Here is a 14,720-nt window from a genome sequence, read left to right on the forward strand (position 1 = left end):
GATTTTTGTCTTTTCTGGGTATAGGCCCAGGCATGGGATTGCTGGATCATATGGTAGCTCTGTTTTTAGTTTTTTAAGGAACCTCCATACTGTTCTCCATAGTGGCTGCTCCACTTCACTTTCCCACTAACAGTGTAAGAGGTTTCCACGTAGGGTCTTTGTTAATTGGCTTTCCACTTACAGACTTGATTGCTTTGTGTTGCTGTGTTCCTTCTACACGCCCCACTTTTTCCCACCCCTTGGCCTGCCTTCTCTTGTTAGTCTTGCCTGGAATGTCTTCGTTTCTGCCACTTCATCTAAACACACAGTGCATTTTTTTTTCGTAGTACATTCTTATGGGGATATATTTCAGAGTTCTTCGAAAAGCTCCTTTAGACATTCCCAGTTAATTAGAAGAAATATTTTGTGCTGATATTAAAGCAAAATGTTCACTTAATTATTTTCGATATCACAATCAAGTATATAGAGGAAAGTAAATTACCTAGAAAAAGTTATTTTGGTAAATTTCATAGGCCCTGGGGCAAAGCTAGAGGTAGCTTAGAAATCTCAGTGTTTTTTTCTTTTCAGGGCAGTGGTCTAGCCAGTTATTTGTGCATCGTTTCTGACACAGAATCCCAAGTTTTTCCAAGAAATTATTGGTCAGAAAGTTTCCTGCTATCCTGGGGGCGGGAGGAAAAACCAACTTGTTGAAAAAGAAAAGTGAAGTTGTACTAATTTTGCTTGGTGGGACATATGAGAAAACTTTAGTTCAAAATGTCCACATCTTCTCCTTTCCCACCCTCTATTCTTTGTGTAAGATCAGTGCATTGTGTTTATTCTGTGTACCTAGGCAAGGCAGGGTTCCAGAGTTGGGAAGTACAGCCCAGAGTTTTGTCAGTTTGTTACTAATAGTTCCACTCTCCCCAGTTTACTAAATTCCTTTACACTTCTTCTGTGAACCTAAAGAGCCCCCTAGTTACAGTGTTGTACATTTAGGGACGTTTTGAACTGAAGACAAAACTCAAAGGCATTTAAAGTTTGAGTAAATTTAGTTTTGTTCCCCTTCTTAAAAGTGAAAGTTTAATGGCTGGCAAAATAAATAATAATCCTCTTACATTTCAGCAGTACTCTTTCACTTGCAAGTGATTTTAACCACACTATTTTCTCATTAATTTTGTTTGTGACCCTAAGTGGAGAGGTCAGTTGGGAAGTGTGACTGTGATGGGACACTGAAGACCATCTGCTTCTGCGTCTGTCTTCTCCACCTCCCAATCCCAGTCTGCCTGGAAGACCGGCAAATTTAGTTCGGCATAATAATGAAGTGTATGGGCCTGTAAGCCATCCAGGCCCAAATTTAAATCCCTGTATTGTCTTTTATAGGCCGTATCATCTAAGTAAGTTGCATAATATTTTGAGTCTGTTCCTGACATTTATGAAACGAGGCTCATGCTGAATACAGTGGCTAGTTCATGAGTAAAAAGGTAGCTGTTACTATTTGAGTTTTTTCTGCATTGGTGTATCCTTGACAGCCTTCAGTTGAGCACAACTGGTGGTCAGGGACCAGTGATTTGGAAGCTTGAGTTCTGTTTTTGAGACGGTTCTAGCAGAGAAAGTTAGTTTCTCCTATTTTTTTGACCAGAGATGAACTGTGTTTCTCTGGAAGAACCACCTTCTTTCACCAGGCACCCAGCTTCAGGGCAGCAGGGAAGGGGAGGGGCTCACTTGCTGGCCAGACCAGCAGTCAGCTGTTTCTCATCATCCCCAGGTTGCTTCACTGCTGGAACCCAGAATGACTGTCATAATCACTTAGTGGAAATTAGTCAGATTTAACTAATTACACCATGTATCCGTGAGGAGTTGTAGAGAGGAGAGTGAGAGAGAGCATGCATGTCTGATATAAATAATTTTAGAAGTAGTAATTAGAATTGCTTGTTTTTCGAATTTTTCCTGCAGTTGTTTTGTAAACATGTGTCTCTGACTGACTGATACTGCTTATAATTACTGGATGAGTATATGGATCATGGCTGAGGACCATTAATTACTACTGGAATTACTTGAGAAGAATTTAAAATATGGATTCCTGAGCTTTATTTAAGATGAACTGAATCAGAATCCTTGGATGTATTAGAGGGAGCAGGCTGGGAAAATGTATTTTCACAAGCTTCTTGGATGATTCTAATACCAGACCCATTTGGGAACTCTGCTGGGTTGGAGGATATTTAAAGAACTGTCTAGCTCTTGGGGCTTTGACTTTTAATGAAGATTAATGATATAACACATATCACTTTACAGTTTTCCAAGTACTACTGCACAGTATTTGATGCAGGTCATGACTGTTAGTGTGTGAGTGTCTGTTAGTCTTCACTGTCCTCATGCTTGGTGTCTTCTAGTTCAGATCAGTCTCTCTCCCTTTACTTGTTTTATTTCTGAAAAGCTGGAAGTTAGATCTTTCTAAGGGTATCACTGCTTCAAGACACCTTTAAGATAAACTTGTTGTGGAACATTTAAAATATTAATTAAAATATTAATTCAATATTAAATATAAATGTGGAAAATTTAAAAATATTTTAAACCTTTAAATTAAATAAAAACACCACTCACCTCCCTCTGGGAAGGGGCTGGGCTGGCCAGTGTGGGCTCACGCAAGTTCCCCCGGCAGGAGGCCTTCAGTTTGCAGGCCCTGCTGAGCTGCATTCTGCCCTCCCTGCTGGCCGTACTGAGTCTAACTGCCTTACTTTCGATTAACTTTAAAAACAAAATGTAGAAGGCTTTTATCAAAATGCTTCAAGATCTTAGTTGAAATTTTTATGTAGCTGCCGTTATCAGCACCCTGGACACTCACACTCCCCACTAGGCGTCTGAGTGCGTGCCCAGCTTTTGACGACTGGGTGCGAGGGGTGTGGAGGAGGGCGTCCTGCTGAGCTGCCTGGAATGGATGTGCGCATTCATTAAAGCCCGTGGTCATGTCTGTCCTTACAGTGGGGCAGAGCCTCCACTGCCTGCTTGTCAGAGAGTGAAGTGCACGTGAGATGGAATGTTTGTTAGGAAGATCAAATGTTTTGTTTAAATTGGTTGAAATATACATTTTTGATCAGAAAAACTCATGTTTATTTGTAGATTGGACTGGCTTATTTTCCTTTCTGGTGGATGTTTATGCTTGGGGGAACATTTCATTGAGTCAAACTAGAGCTGTAGAAAGGGGCAGTTGATCTTTTCTCTCTCCTAACTGCTTCTGATGCCGACAGCTGAGTCTATCTTTTCACCCTCATGCAACATATATAAGCAAATGTAAGCTTCCCGCCCTTTAAATAATATTACTCTTGGTGGTGTTCTGAAAACTATTTCCTCTTAATTAACATACCACACTTGTGCCAGGTCATTGTAAGTAATGTAGTAGCGGCGCCGCGTGACACATGCGGGTGTCCCGTACTGGATTCGGGCTCTCACCTGTTGCTGGACATTCAGGTTGTTCACTCTGTTACCGTTACAGCTGGCCCTTGAACAACGCAGGGGTTAGGGGTGCCAGCCCTCTGCTCAGCTGAAAACCCCAGTATAGCTTACAGTCAGCCTTGCTGTATGTGGTTCCCCCGCATGGCTGTTCCGTGTCCCGGATTGCACCAGCCACGGAGGGTATATTACTGTAGTATTTGCTTTTGAAAAAAATCTGGGTACGAGTGGATCCATGCTGTTCAAACCTCTGTTGTTGGAGGGTCACAAGCAACGCTGTCTTCAGTCTTCTCCATACCCCCTTACAGACTGGTGCATTTACTTGCAAGGGATGTGTGGCCTGTGCTGGTTCTAAAGGTTGTCCTTTGTTTGTAGGTCAATGTGCGGAACGGAATGAGCCTGCACGATTGCCTTATGAAAGCTCTCAAGGTGCGGGGCCTGCAACCAGAGTGCTGTGCAGTGTTCAGACTTCTCCACGAACACAAGGGGTAAGAACTCACAAGTCAGCCAGGTCTTCCTTCAAACTAGTAAGGGTTGCCTAGCTTCAAATAATAACTGTGTCCATATTTTAAAAATTGCACTAGCTTCCTATGGAATAGTGAGTATTTGAATACTCTTGTTTGTAAAGAGATAATTCAGAAAAATTAAATACTAAGAACTTGAAATTTTCACTTGAACATTGTACTGAAAAATAAAGTACATGTTAGGAGTTGGATAGTGTTTCCTTCTGGAAACAGTCACATCAGATGATATGTTTCTTGAGATCAGTGATTTTTGTGTTTGCTTTAACGCAGTGTACAGAGTGCATACTCTGAAAGTGTTTGCGTTACTATTTACAGTTAAAGAATGCTGTCTTTAAGAAACTGACTTTTGAAATTCATGCATTCATTTTTATTCAGTTAATGTTTACTGAATCCTAGCAGTTTGACAGACACAGGGCTAAGAAGAGAATTTCTGCTTCAAGGAAGATCCGTAGTTCATCCTGTCACTGATGGTGGTGGCAAGATAGAGGCGCCCCCACCTGGTCCTGGAGTCATATCCCAGAGCATCAGAGCCATCTGTGACTCGCTGCTATCTGTTACTGTCCCCCACGATCTGGGGTGGTAACCTTAACTCTGCCTTCTCCTTGGGAAGTGCTGGTTCTGTTACTGATTGTTAGCTACATCTTCTGTATCTCAGGGGCTCCCCAGTTGTGAGGTGTTACCCTAGGGCATGAGTCCACTCAAAAGGGCAAGTGTGAATTCATCTGCTTGTCAGTCCTCTCAGCTCCGGAGGCATTTTGCTGAAGTGCGGCTCTGCAGCAGATGCCAGCTTTATCTGGGAATAGTCCCCATGCACTGGGCACTGGCTTGGGGACCAATCTTACAGACTAGAAAGACTCTGAGACAGTGAGGGGCTTGATCAGCTTTTGTCCAAGGCTGCACTGTTTGGAGCTACCCTGGGTTCTTTCTTGGATGGACAGCACCTGAAGACTGATCAGAACACAGGACTGCCCCCTCTGTCTGCATTAGGGCAAAGCAGGACTTGGGAGTAGTGTGGGGTTTCCCAGACCTTGTGTAAGGAATTGTATCCAGGGATGGATTATTCACTGTTAGATAATCAGCAGGATGGCTGTAATAGGCTTCTGGGAGGTGCAGGGAGAGTTTTGAATCTTGTCCAAGAATGTGCTTCCTTTAGGAGATGGGCCAGATACACTAGACAAAACATGAGAAAGGAACTGGGCATTGATTTTTACTTAAATGTATCTATTTTTCTGTCTTGTTTACTCTAGGCAGAGAAAGAGTGGTCTCTAAATTTTAAGATGGTTAAGTCTTTCATCGATTTATGTTTATAGACCTTGCAAACAACTCTACAGATTGAGCCTATCATTAATAGAAAAGTGAATTTTGTTTGTGATTCTTTTCTGTTTGTTTATCTTCTAGATTGAAGTAAGCTAGTGAAGACTTAACTTTGCGACTGTAGCAATATTTATAACCTATTTTAGAGGGTTTTAGGATTTTTATAGGATTTTGATGTTCTAGAGTCCAGTTTATTGCACATTTCCTTTATTGTGAGATTGTTTTATTTCATTGTTTAAAGAAAACTTTATTCTAAGAGCGTAAGCTTTGGAGTCTGACCTACCTGGATCCAAATAGGCCCTTACACTCACTGTGTGCCCTTGAGCAGGTTACCCTCTTAGAGCCCCAGTTCTTTCATTTTTAAGATGGGGGATAAGAATGCCCACTTCATACGTTTGTTGTATGAGTTGAGTTAGTGTTGTGTGGGATTAAGTTTTATGTTTGTGGAACATTATTGGTATTGAACTCTCACCTAAATAGTTCCCTGTTGTATTATGTTTTTTAAAATCCTGTTTAGTAAAAAAGCACGTTTAGATTGGAATACTGATGCTGCCTCGCTGATTGGAGAGGAACTTCAAGTAGATTTCCTGGATCATGTTCCCCTCACAACACACAACTTTGTAAGTTGGCGATCTCTTCTCTCTTTGTGGTCTGTTAAGCGCGTTGGCTGACATAATAGGAATTTCTCAGAGATAATAAGCTTACGTGTTGTTGGGTTGTTTAAAGCTCTAGTGATGCCATTGTTTTCAGTAAGGCAATTTAGGTTATGAGATCACAGACGTACCTTAGTTTCTATGTATGAATTTTAAAATGATTGGAAGTATGATTCTTCATTCTGATAAACCTCTTTGGGGGCAAGAAGGAAATTATTTTGTCTTCTATCGTCTTTCATTTATTCAGTGTAATTTACACCTGTGTTCTTGTTCGAGGCTCGGAAGACCTTCCTGAAGCTTGCCTTCTGTGATATCTGTCAGAAGTTCCTGCTCAATGGATTTCGATGTCAGACTTGTGGCTACAAATTTCATGAGCACTGTAGCACCAAAGTACCTACTATGTGTGTGGACTGGAGTAACATCAGGCAACTCTTGTAAGGCGTCATTCTTTTTTCAAAGAATATAAGGGGGCAGGGAGGTATAAACTCTTATTGAGGGTGTTTGTTGTATATTTCACTGACAGGTCTGGGTTTTAGACTTAGTAAGTGAATTATAATGATCCAGAAACGGTTTGCTTTAGAAACATGACAATTCTTAAACTAGTAAGTTTAGTGTGGCATATAATTCTCTAAAATGAGCTGGTGGGACTGTTACTTGTCAGATGGAGATTGATATACTGTGATTCATTAAGACAAAGAGCAAAGTGATACGAAAACCCAAAAGATTTTTTTCCCCAGTTGCTGGTAGACAGTACCCTGTATTTTCATAAATACAATGAACAGACCCTTGACGCTGAGAAGGAGCAGAAAGTGTGGTCGGTGCTGTTTTCTTCAGACGAGGGAAAATATTAGTCTTAAAATGATTTTACAGTAAAACTTAAAAGCACATGTATCCCTCTGGAGACAAACTGGCAACTAAATTATATTCTATATAGACAAACTTTTTAAAGTAAGATTTATTAAAAGTACATATTCCAAAGTGCCTTTTAAAAACTGTTAACAGGGATATGAAAAGTCAAAGCTGAACTTTTATCCCTTTTTGTGGGTACTAGAAAAACTGAGGGAGCGTTATCATTAAACCACGACAGAAACTTCTTTGCTTTCATAGTAGTAACACGTTGCTTTTGCAAAGAGAGCTCGGGTAGCATAAATAGCACAGACTGTGGAGTCCAGCAGATGCTGGTCAACATCTAAATGCTGTCACTAACTCACCGTAGTCACCTCTGAGCCTCAGTTCACTCAGCTGAGAAAAGGGGGCCTTGCCATCATTTCAGTGCTCTTAGCAGGGTTAACTGAGCTGGCACGTGAACTCGCTGAGCGCCAGGTGCTCGTCTCATGGAGGGAAGATGCCAGATTAATGTTAATGTCATTTTCCCTCTTGTCTGTCACTTTTGGTGCTGAAGGTGGTTTATTCTTCACATTTCCGTCTTTCCATCTCTGCGTTTCCAAGACAGAATGTTTCCAGAAAAGCCTTATGTGATGTAGGTTATAAAGCGCTTTACTTTAAAAAGGCTTTAAAAAACCCCATTATTTTGACACAGCTGGACACTGGACCAGTGTTTCCTAGAAGCGCACACTGGAGCCTCCGTGTTCATTGGCAGGCCAGGACTGGCCACGTTCTGTAGTCATTCAGACCCAGTCACCTGGGTTGGTGGTCCCTTTACCCTGGGTAGCCTGAGTGTTCTCGGACATAAGAGTAGGAAAAATTCAGTTTGAGCAGCTGTGAGTTTGCAGGGTCAGGCAGGCTGGCTGTAAAATTACTACCGCGAGTCTAAAAACCAGGCTTTCTCTGCTTTCATTTAGATTGTTTCCAAATTCAACTCTCGGTGACAGTGGGGTCCCAGCACTGCCCTCCTTGACGATGCGTCGGATGCGAGAGTCTGTTTCCCGGATGCCTGTTAGGTATTTTTTACCTGTTGCTGTTCTCTTGGAAAGCTGCATTGGGGCGGGTGGGACTGAAAGCATAAATACAGAAGGTGTGTTCCCTTGCCTTCCCTCTTCTCTCTCTCTAAACCCTTTGCTGCTTCTGTGGAACTCACTGTTGCTGTTAGAGCAAAATGTAGAACTTCTCTTTGTGGTCCTGTTTCTTACATTCTTACATTCTGGACCCTTACTGCAGTTTATTCTGTTCTCCTGGCATGTCCCTTATATCTCACTGCATTTTAAAGAGCTTGAGATTTTGCCTTCCTCAGTATGCAGTGAGTGGAGCCTCAGGGAGGGGGTCCCAAAACGGTACACAGTGATTCAATAAAAATAAAACCCTCAACTTTGAAATGCTTATTATGGCCTTGCATATGCTAAAACTGTGGTATTTAATAAACTGCTATTTTGAAAAGAAGCGAATTAGATTTTAAATACAAATATCCTTTTTAAATGTGCCTGTGAGTTCGCACATAACTTGTCTGTACTGTTTTCCAGCTTTTGAGTTCAGATGTCTCACTCAGTGCGACACATGAATTTGGAACCTAAAATAAAATCTACATTTTTGTTCAAAATCTCTGACTTTATATTATATGATCATATAATACTTAATGGCCTTTATAAAACTACCATGGAAATTGTTGAAGGAAATGGTATCTGGATAAATTCTTGTGTGTAACTTTCATTTTTCTTGATAATTTGAAAAGCAACTCTGGCCAAAAAATTGTACTTGCTTCTGCAGATTTAGGTAGGTTTAGATAGAAGAAACCAGGGCTCTGAAGGCATTAATGTTGAACTGCCTGGAAAGGCAGTTTTTCAAGGCAGTAGAGCAATTTCTCTTAGAAAAACCAGCCTTTTGTCCCTTGAATTCATGCATGGTGCTATTTGAGTCTGAACAAAACTCAAAGTAATTTTCAGAGCAAGTAATGAAAACGTTAATGTGTCCCAGTCTGGCTGGCTGGGGAGCGGCGCTGGGTAAAAGGCGCCGGTGGTGAGTTTCACGGTTAGATACAGAACCCTGAAAACTGAATGCACATCAGTTGGCTTTGTGAGCTTTTTGTTGGGGAGAGGATGCACGGAGGATAAAACGCTGGTGTGTCTGCACACGTGTCCACCAGATCTAACCGTCTGTTAAAAAAATTTTCCTTAAAGTTTTCTGATTTATTCTCTAAATTAACCTGCGCATGTTTAGCAGATGCTAGTTTGTTCTTTCCCAGAGATGGTCTAAAAATCTGGAGTATTCTGTAGAGGTGATTTATTAAATAGAAGAAAACTTGTATTATTCTTTCCACATGAATTCCAAGTACATCTATTATTTCCTTTTTAAAAAATCTGCATGCTGAGGTTGGGGGTATAGCTCAGAGCATGTGCTTAGCATGCACGAGGTCCTGGGCTCAATTCCGTAGGACCTCTATTCATAAAAAATGCATGCAAAAGCAAGTAGACAGAAGAAAAATTTTAAATGGTGCATATTAAAAGAAAGGAACATTTTTGTCAAAGGTTGTAGTAAAGTCGGGTTTGCCCCTGAGTATCTTAATGAAGTAGGCAGTGTGGAGGCCTGAGTGTCAGTCATGCAATTTTCTTTCTCCTCCTCACCTAGTTCCCAGCACAGATATTCCACACCCCACGCTTTCACATTCACCACCTCCAGCCCCTCTTCTGAAGGTTCCCTCTCCCAGAGGCAGAGGTCGACGTCTACGCCTAACGTCCACATGGTCAGCACCGCCCTGCCTGTGGACAGCAGGGCGATCGAGGTAGGCGGCCCGCGCGGCAGTGCGGGGTCCCAGCTGTTTGGGTGGGGGCGGCTGCTGTGTTAAGAGGTTTGGGTTTCAAGTGGGATGAGGAGTGCTGCAGCATTTTCTCGGGTCCCTGGGCTTTTTGAATTTCTTTCTTATTCACTGCATCTTGAGACTGGCTTGATAATCTGGTTGGTATACCTACCACTCAAGGGGAAAAGTAAAATCTCCTGAAGAAATGTTAACATTGGAACTCACTCTTCCCATGTCAGATTTGAATAAGGCCTCAGTAAGCTCGTGAGTGAGAGACAGAGCGGTTTCATTTTGGTGTGGGAGAGAATAACAGTGGTGGAGGACTGCAGACTCTCCCGGAGTCCTGAAGGGATTTTGTTTAGAAATAAAAGGGTGGAGTCATAGGATTTTAATAAGCAGATATTCAGGGAGATGTAAAAGCGCCTAAAGCTAGTGTTTTCAAACTGCTTTTTCTTTTCTTGGCGTTTCGGTATGTTCTGTTTGTTTGGTTTGCTTTCTAGTTCATCTTTATAACAACTGAATACACTTAAAATACTTCCTTTGTTCTTTATTCTTCTTTATTTCTCGTTGCTTTGGACCAGAGCAACAGCCTGAGCGCTTCTCCCAGGGCGTGGTCCAGACGGTTTTGTTTGAGGGGAAGAGTAGGTATTCTTCTTCATGCCTTTGCTTTCTTGTAAATTAACAGGTTTGCTAAGACTGTCAGACAGAAAGACTGTCAAAAATGAAACAATCACTAAATTTTATATTTCTTGTCAGACTTGTTTTCATGTTTTCGGTTTTGGCAATAGCATAGAAAGGAGTGAAAAAAAATAACCTGTGGTGAGATTTTGAGGCCAAGAATATAAAAAAAAATTTTTTTCAATTCCTACCAAAGACTAATGCTGGATTTATTTAGTTGGTGCTGAAACAGCATCATTGTTCTGTTTACATTTCCTTTAGAAACCAGTTGTGTCAGTTTGGTTGCTCTGCCCTGAAAATCCTTTGATAAGCTTTTATCAGAGACAGCTGTGCTCTGTCTGCATCATGAGTTGTTCCTTGAAAAACCTCAGGGCCACCTGCCACCTCAGGCACAGCTTACCTCACTCAGACCTCAGGTCCCTTCAGCATACTTGTCCTGCCAAGCAGGAGTGGCAGGGACTCAACCAGTGAGCTGGCTTCTGAATGTGGGGCCTAAACTTGTCATTTGGGGGCACTTTGAGTATCACAAGATTATTTTGAGGAGGTCATGTGTATGCAAGCTATGAATTTTATTTGTTCTATTGTGATTAGCCCTGATTATGATACAATAATATACCAGTTACTTTTCTTTTAATATATGATTTATTCCTCTAAACATTCCAGTGTTCTAGAGGGAGCGTTGAAAGTGAAAATTCTTGAATTTTTATTATGAAAGCACCTCTGTGTGCTTAATCCTCTTTACTTTAGAAGCAGAGCGTATTTTGATTCCTCTTTTTTTTTAAATCATGATTTAGCATTTTAAAATTACACATTCTTGCTTTGTTTAAGCCATTTTAGTTCTCTTTAACTAATATTTAGATTTCAAGATGATGAAAAGTTCCTTCTAGGATAAACCAATCCAACTGCAGAAATGAGCACAGAGTAAAACATGAGGCATATAGTGGGTACAGGGAAGAAAACTGCTGTGGCATTAAGAAAAACTCCCAGTGCATGGGAATGTACTTCTGGTCATTAAAAATACATTATGCCATGCTTTGACTAAAAACAAAGAAGAGATTAGTTGGATAATAAAGCTATAGCTGCTGAAAATTCTACTGAAATTCAAATTATTTTTGGACAAAGTTTTGTCCACCTGGCTGCCATCCTGTTGTAATTAAAAACTCAGATTCCTGGGCTTCCCACCTTCCCTCCCAGACGTATCAGCCCTCGTTGGGTGGAGGGGCTTGGGGACCTGTATTCGTGAACACCTCTCCAGGTGATTCTGAAGACCGGCCAGGTGTGGGAACCCCAGAGCTAGGCTTTACTGGTAAACGCTGAAGACGCTCAGGTGGGGCTGCCGCGGGGTTGCGGGGCAGCGTGGTCTGTGCCTTTTCCCATCTTGTAACCATGTCATGGAGTGGGAGCATTCTGGTAACAGTTGTGTGAAATAAAGTATCTTGTCTTCACTGTGGTTGCAGAAAGAAAACAAAGAGGGTAGAACTGAGAAAAAATATCCTTTTTGAGCATATGGAGACCAAATGGTTTTATATTACTGTTATTCATGTCCTCCAAGTGAAGTTTTATAAAATGAAGATTTAGGTTTCACGGAGGGCCCTGTGTCTTAAACTGTTCGACCCAAACAGTTTCTAATAAATTCTAAAAGTAGCCTTTGACCTCTCTCCTCAGTAGAATGTAACTAATTTCAGAGCTCACCCGTAAGGTCTGAAGAGCAGGTCTGAGACCCGTGGGCGGTGGTTTCTGGCTCTGTTTCTGCCACCAGCTGGTTGTGTGACCCTGGCCATGTCTCTACCTGTTCAGGTGTTTTCTTACATATAAGTTGCAGGTCTGGGACTGGGGGATTTATGGTCCTTCCAGCTTTCCATGATTTTAGGCTCAAATACAGTATATAGTCTTGGTGCTTACCCTTATCAAATCCAACTCCTAGAGGAGTAAGAGTGAACTTGCCACCGAATCCCTTATTAAAAATAGTTTAAATTTTTAGTTATCATTTTTTGAGCTTCAGTGGGGCAAGATCCCCAACCACTGAAAAGATCTCAGCTGATTGTAACTTTGCTAGCCTTCCTTAAAGATGATCTGTTTGCTGTGTGCATTGCCTTCTTCTGAGAGAAAGGATGATGTTCCCGTTGTATGTGAGGGATTCACATAAGTCCTCCTAATGCTTGACGACGGCAGCTCTGGAGGTAGTGGCCACAGATACTGATGAATTTAATCAAAGAAAAGTTAGGGTATGTAATTAGACCTTTTGTGTTTTGGAGGTTTTATAATCTACATTGCTCCTGAAAATCCTCCTCCCCTTGCCCTCCCCGGCAAACACCTTTTCTGGTGCAGACACTGACCGGCTTTCCTTTTCTGTTTCAGGATGCAATTCGAAGCCACAGTGAATCAGGTACTTGTCCAGGTCATTCAGCAGTAGTGGTGGGCTTTTTCTCTTTATGCTGTTTATCTTCTGTTGGCTTATCCACGTGTGGATTCTGTTTGTCTTGTCTGTTAAGCCTCACCTTCAGCCTTGTCCAGCAGCCCCAACAATCTGAGCCCAACAGGCTGGTCACAGCCCAAAACCCCTGTGCCGGCACAGAGAGAGCGGGCACCAGGATCCGGGACCCAGGAGAAAAACAAAATTGTGAGTATTGCCAACAGTACCTCCTGCAGGTTAGGGGTCAGTAAGAAATGCCGTCAGAAATGAGAATGTTTTTAACTTTAGGGGTGGGGGAACTCTAATTAAGTGAATATATTATAAATGTCAGTGCTATTTTTGGCATGCTTGTATTGGAAAACTGGTTTATTGCAAGACAGGGCACAACTAAAATGGTATTTTCTCAAAAGAGAAAAATTGGAATTATAGTTAATATGTCTGTCTGTAAAACATACAGGGATGGATGGAGTTGGGTTGAGGTTTTCTTTGACACGGTTGTTAAACAGACCTGTGCCATTCCGTGGAGTATACTGATGTTCTCTGTTTGCTTCAGAGGCCTCGTGGACAGAGAGATTCAAGCTATTACTGGGAAATAGAAGCCAGTGAAGTGATGCTCTCCACTCGGATTGGGTCAGGCTCCTTTGGAACTGTTTATAAGGGCAAGTGGCATGGTAAGTTTGGGGCCTTCCGTTACTCCCGGGTGAAGTCAGGGGTTAGTCCAGAGAGGGCCGGGCAGGGGCCAGGACTCACTGTGCCCCTGGGTCACAGCAGCTCTCTCCCGGGGTGCTTGGTTGCATCTGAAGATTGAACTTAACAGTATCTGGATGAAGTTTCGTACTGTTCTTTTTTAAGACTCAACAATGCTAGTAGGAAAGTTTTCAGGATAATCAGAATTTGGTGAACAGGAGTTGAGCAGTAGAGTCAAGTGTCAGAGTCTCTTCTTATAAATGGATTAAATACACTGTGCACGTGGGAGTGACATGCTTGGACGCTCCTAAATGAGTAAGAGTCTGCTGCTGTTAGGGGAGCATGGGTTCTGGAAACTTAAAGCCGGAAAGCACCTTGGAGACTTTACTTGCAAGAAAACGAAGGTCCCAAGAGGGGGAACTGCCGTGCCCGTGGTCAGACAGCTGGGCATGGGAAAGCCAGGAGCCTCCTGAAACAGCTTCTCTTTGCTCTGCCCTGGGACTGGTCTTGGGAATTCCTATCAGGGGATGCACAGACTTAATTCTTGAATCTCTGTGGAGCATTAATGTTTATTTTAATGTAAACACTTTGTCACTTGGAAGAAACTTACTATTTTAATGTATGTAGCCACAGTTTTTGTGTATTTTGACAACATACTTAACATATCTGTCAGGTTTTTAATGCCTCTGGCTTTAGGATGTCAGCAAATATAGAGTATTTTTTTTTTTTTTGAGAATGCTACATGTTTCCCGAAAGACAGGTCTTCTAAATTCAGATTTTAGTACCCACCCCCCCCCATCCTAATGAGCCTTGGTGCCTGTATTTCTATTTTGGATGCCACCATGTATATCTTTATACATAACTGGGCACAAAGATTGAGAGAAGATAAGAGCATAAAATAAATGGAATATTAAAATTCAGGGTGTTGAAAGCTGAGAAGCACCTCCTTTATTCTGTGTAGCTTATGCTCATTAATATATGGGTTTTCCACTTGTAACTAATCATCTGACAAATTTCTAGTTCTTTGAGGGGACTGGCAAAGGACTGAACATTGATAAATGACATGTAGGGTCACTCCTTTTCCTTTGCAAAGTTGCATCTAATATACTACTGGCCTGCCTCCTGGGTCACTGAGGAATTACACTGTTGAAAATATGTTCCAAATATATATCATAAATGTCTCAGTGATCCCTTAGAAAAGAAAAACACAGTTTGTGAGCTGGAGTGCCTGCGCCTGAGAATGCAGGGCTGCAAGGAGTGCAGGCGGTGGCGCAGTCAGAACTGCTTTCAGTGCTTCCATTAGGAGCAGTTTACCATTTGCATGCGTTTTAGCCTCA

At 41.8% G+C, this 14,720-nt stretch overlaps 1 protein-coding gene across 4 annotated transcripts in view; it reads left to right on the plus strand.

Annotated features, from left to right (window-relative positions):
* RAF1 (Raf-1 proto-oncogene, serine/threonine kinase) overlaps positions 1-14,720 on the plus strand; it is a 59,401-nt gene that overhangs the window by 35,059 nt on the left and 9,622 nt on the right. For 3 of the 4 annotated variants that reach the window (XM_064496234.1, XM_031470933.2, XM_064496235.1), the window contains 8 exons: positions 3,802-3,914; positions 5,782-5,884; positions 6,194-6,351; positions 7,720-7,818; positions 9,437-9,590; positions 12,642-12,669; positions 12,776-12,903; positions 13,250-13,367. In XM_064496234.1, the coding sequence (XP_064352304.1) occupies positions 3,802-3,914; positions 5,782-5,884; positions 6,194-6,351; positions 7,720-7,818; positions 9,437-9,590; positions 12,642-12,669; positions 12,776-12,903; positions 13,250-13,367 (901 nt within the window). The remainder of the gene's footprint in view (positions 1-3,801; positions 3,915-5,781; positions 5,885-6,193; positions 6,352-7,719; positions 7,819-9,436; positions 9,591-12,641; positions 12,670-12,775; positions 12,904-13,249; positions 13,368-14,720) is intronic. The other variant, XM_031470934.2, reaches the window with a different exon arrangement.

The sequence above is a fragment of the Camelus dromedarius genome, chromosome 17, assembly GCF_036321535.1.
Source record: "Camelus dromedarius isolate mCamDro1 chromosome 17, mCamDro1.pat, whole genome shotgun sequence".
Lineage (NCBI taxonomy): Eukaryota > Metazoa > Chordata > Mammalia > Artiodactyla > Camelidae > Camelus > Camelus dromedarius.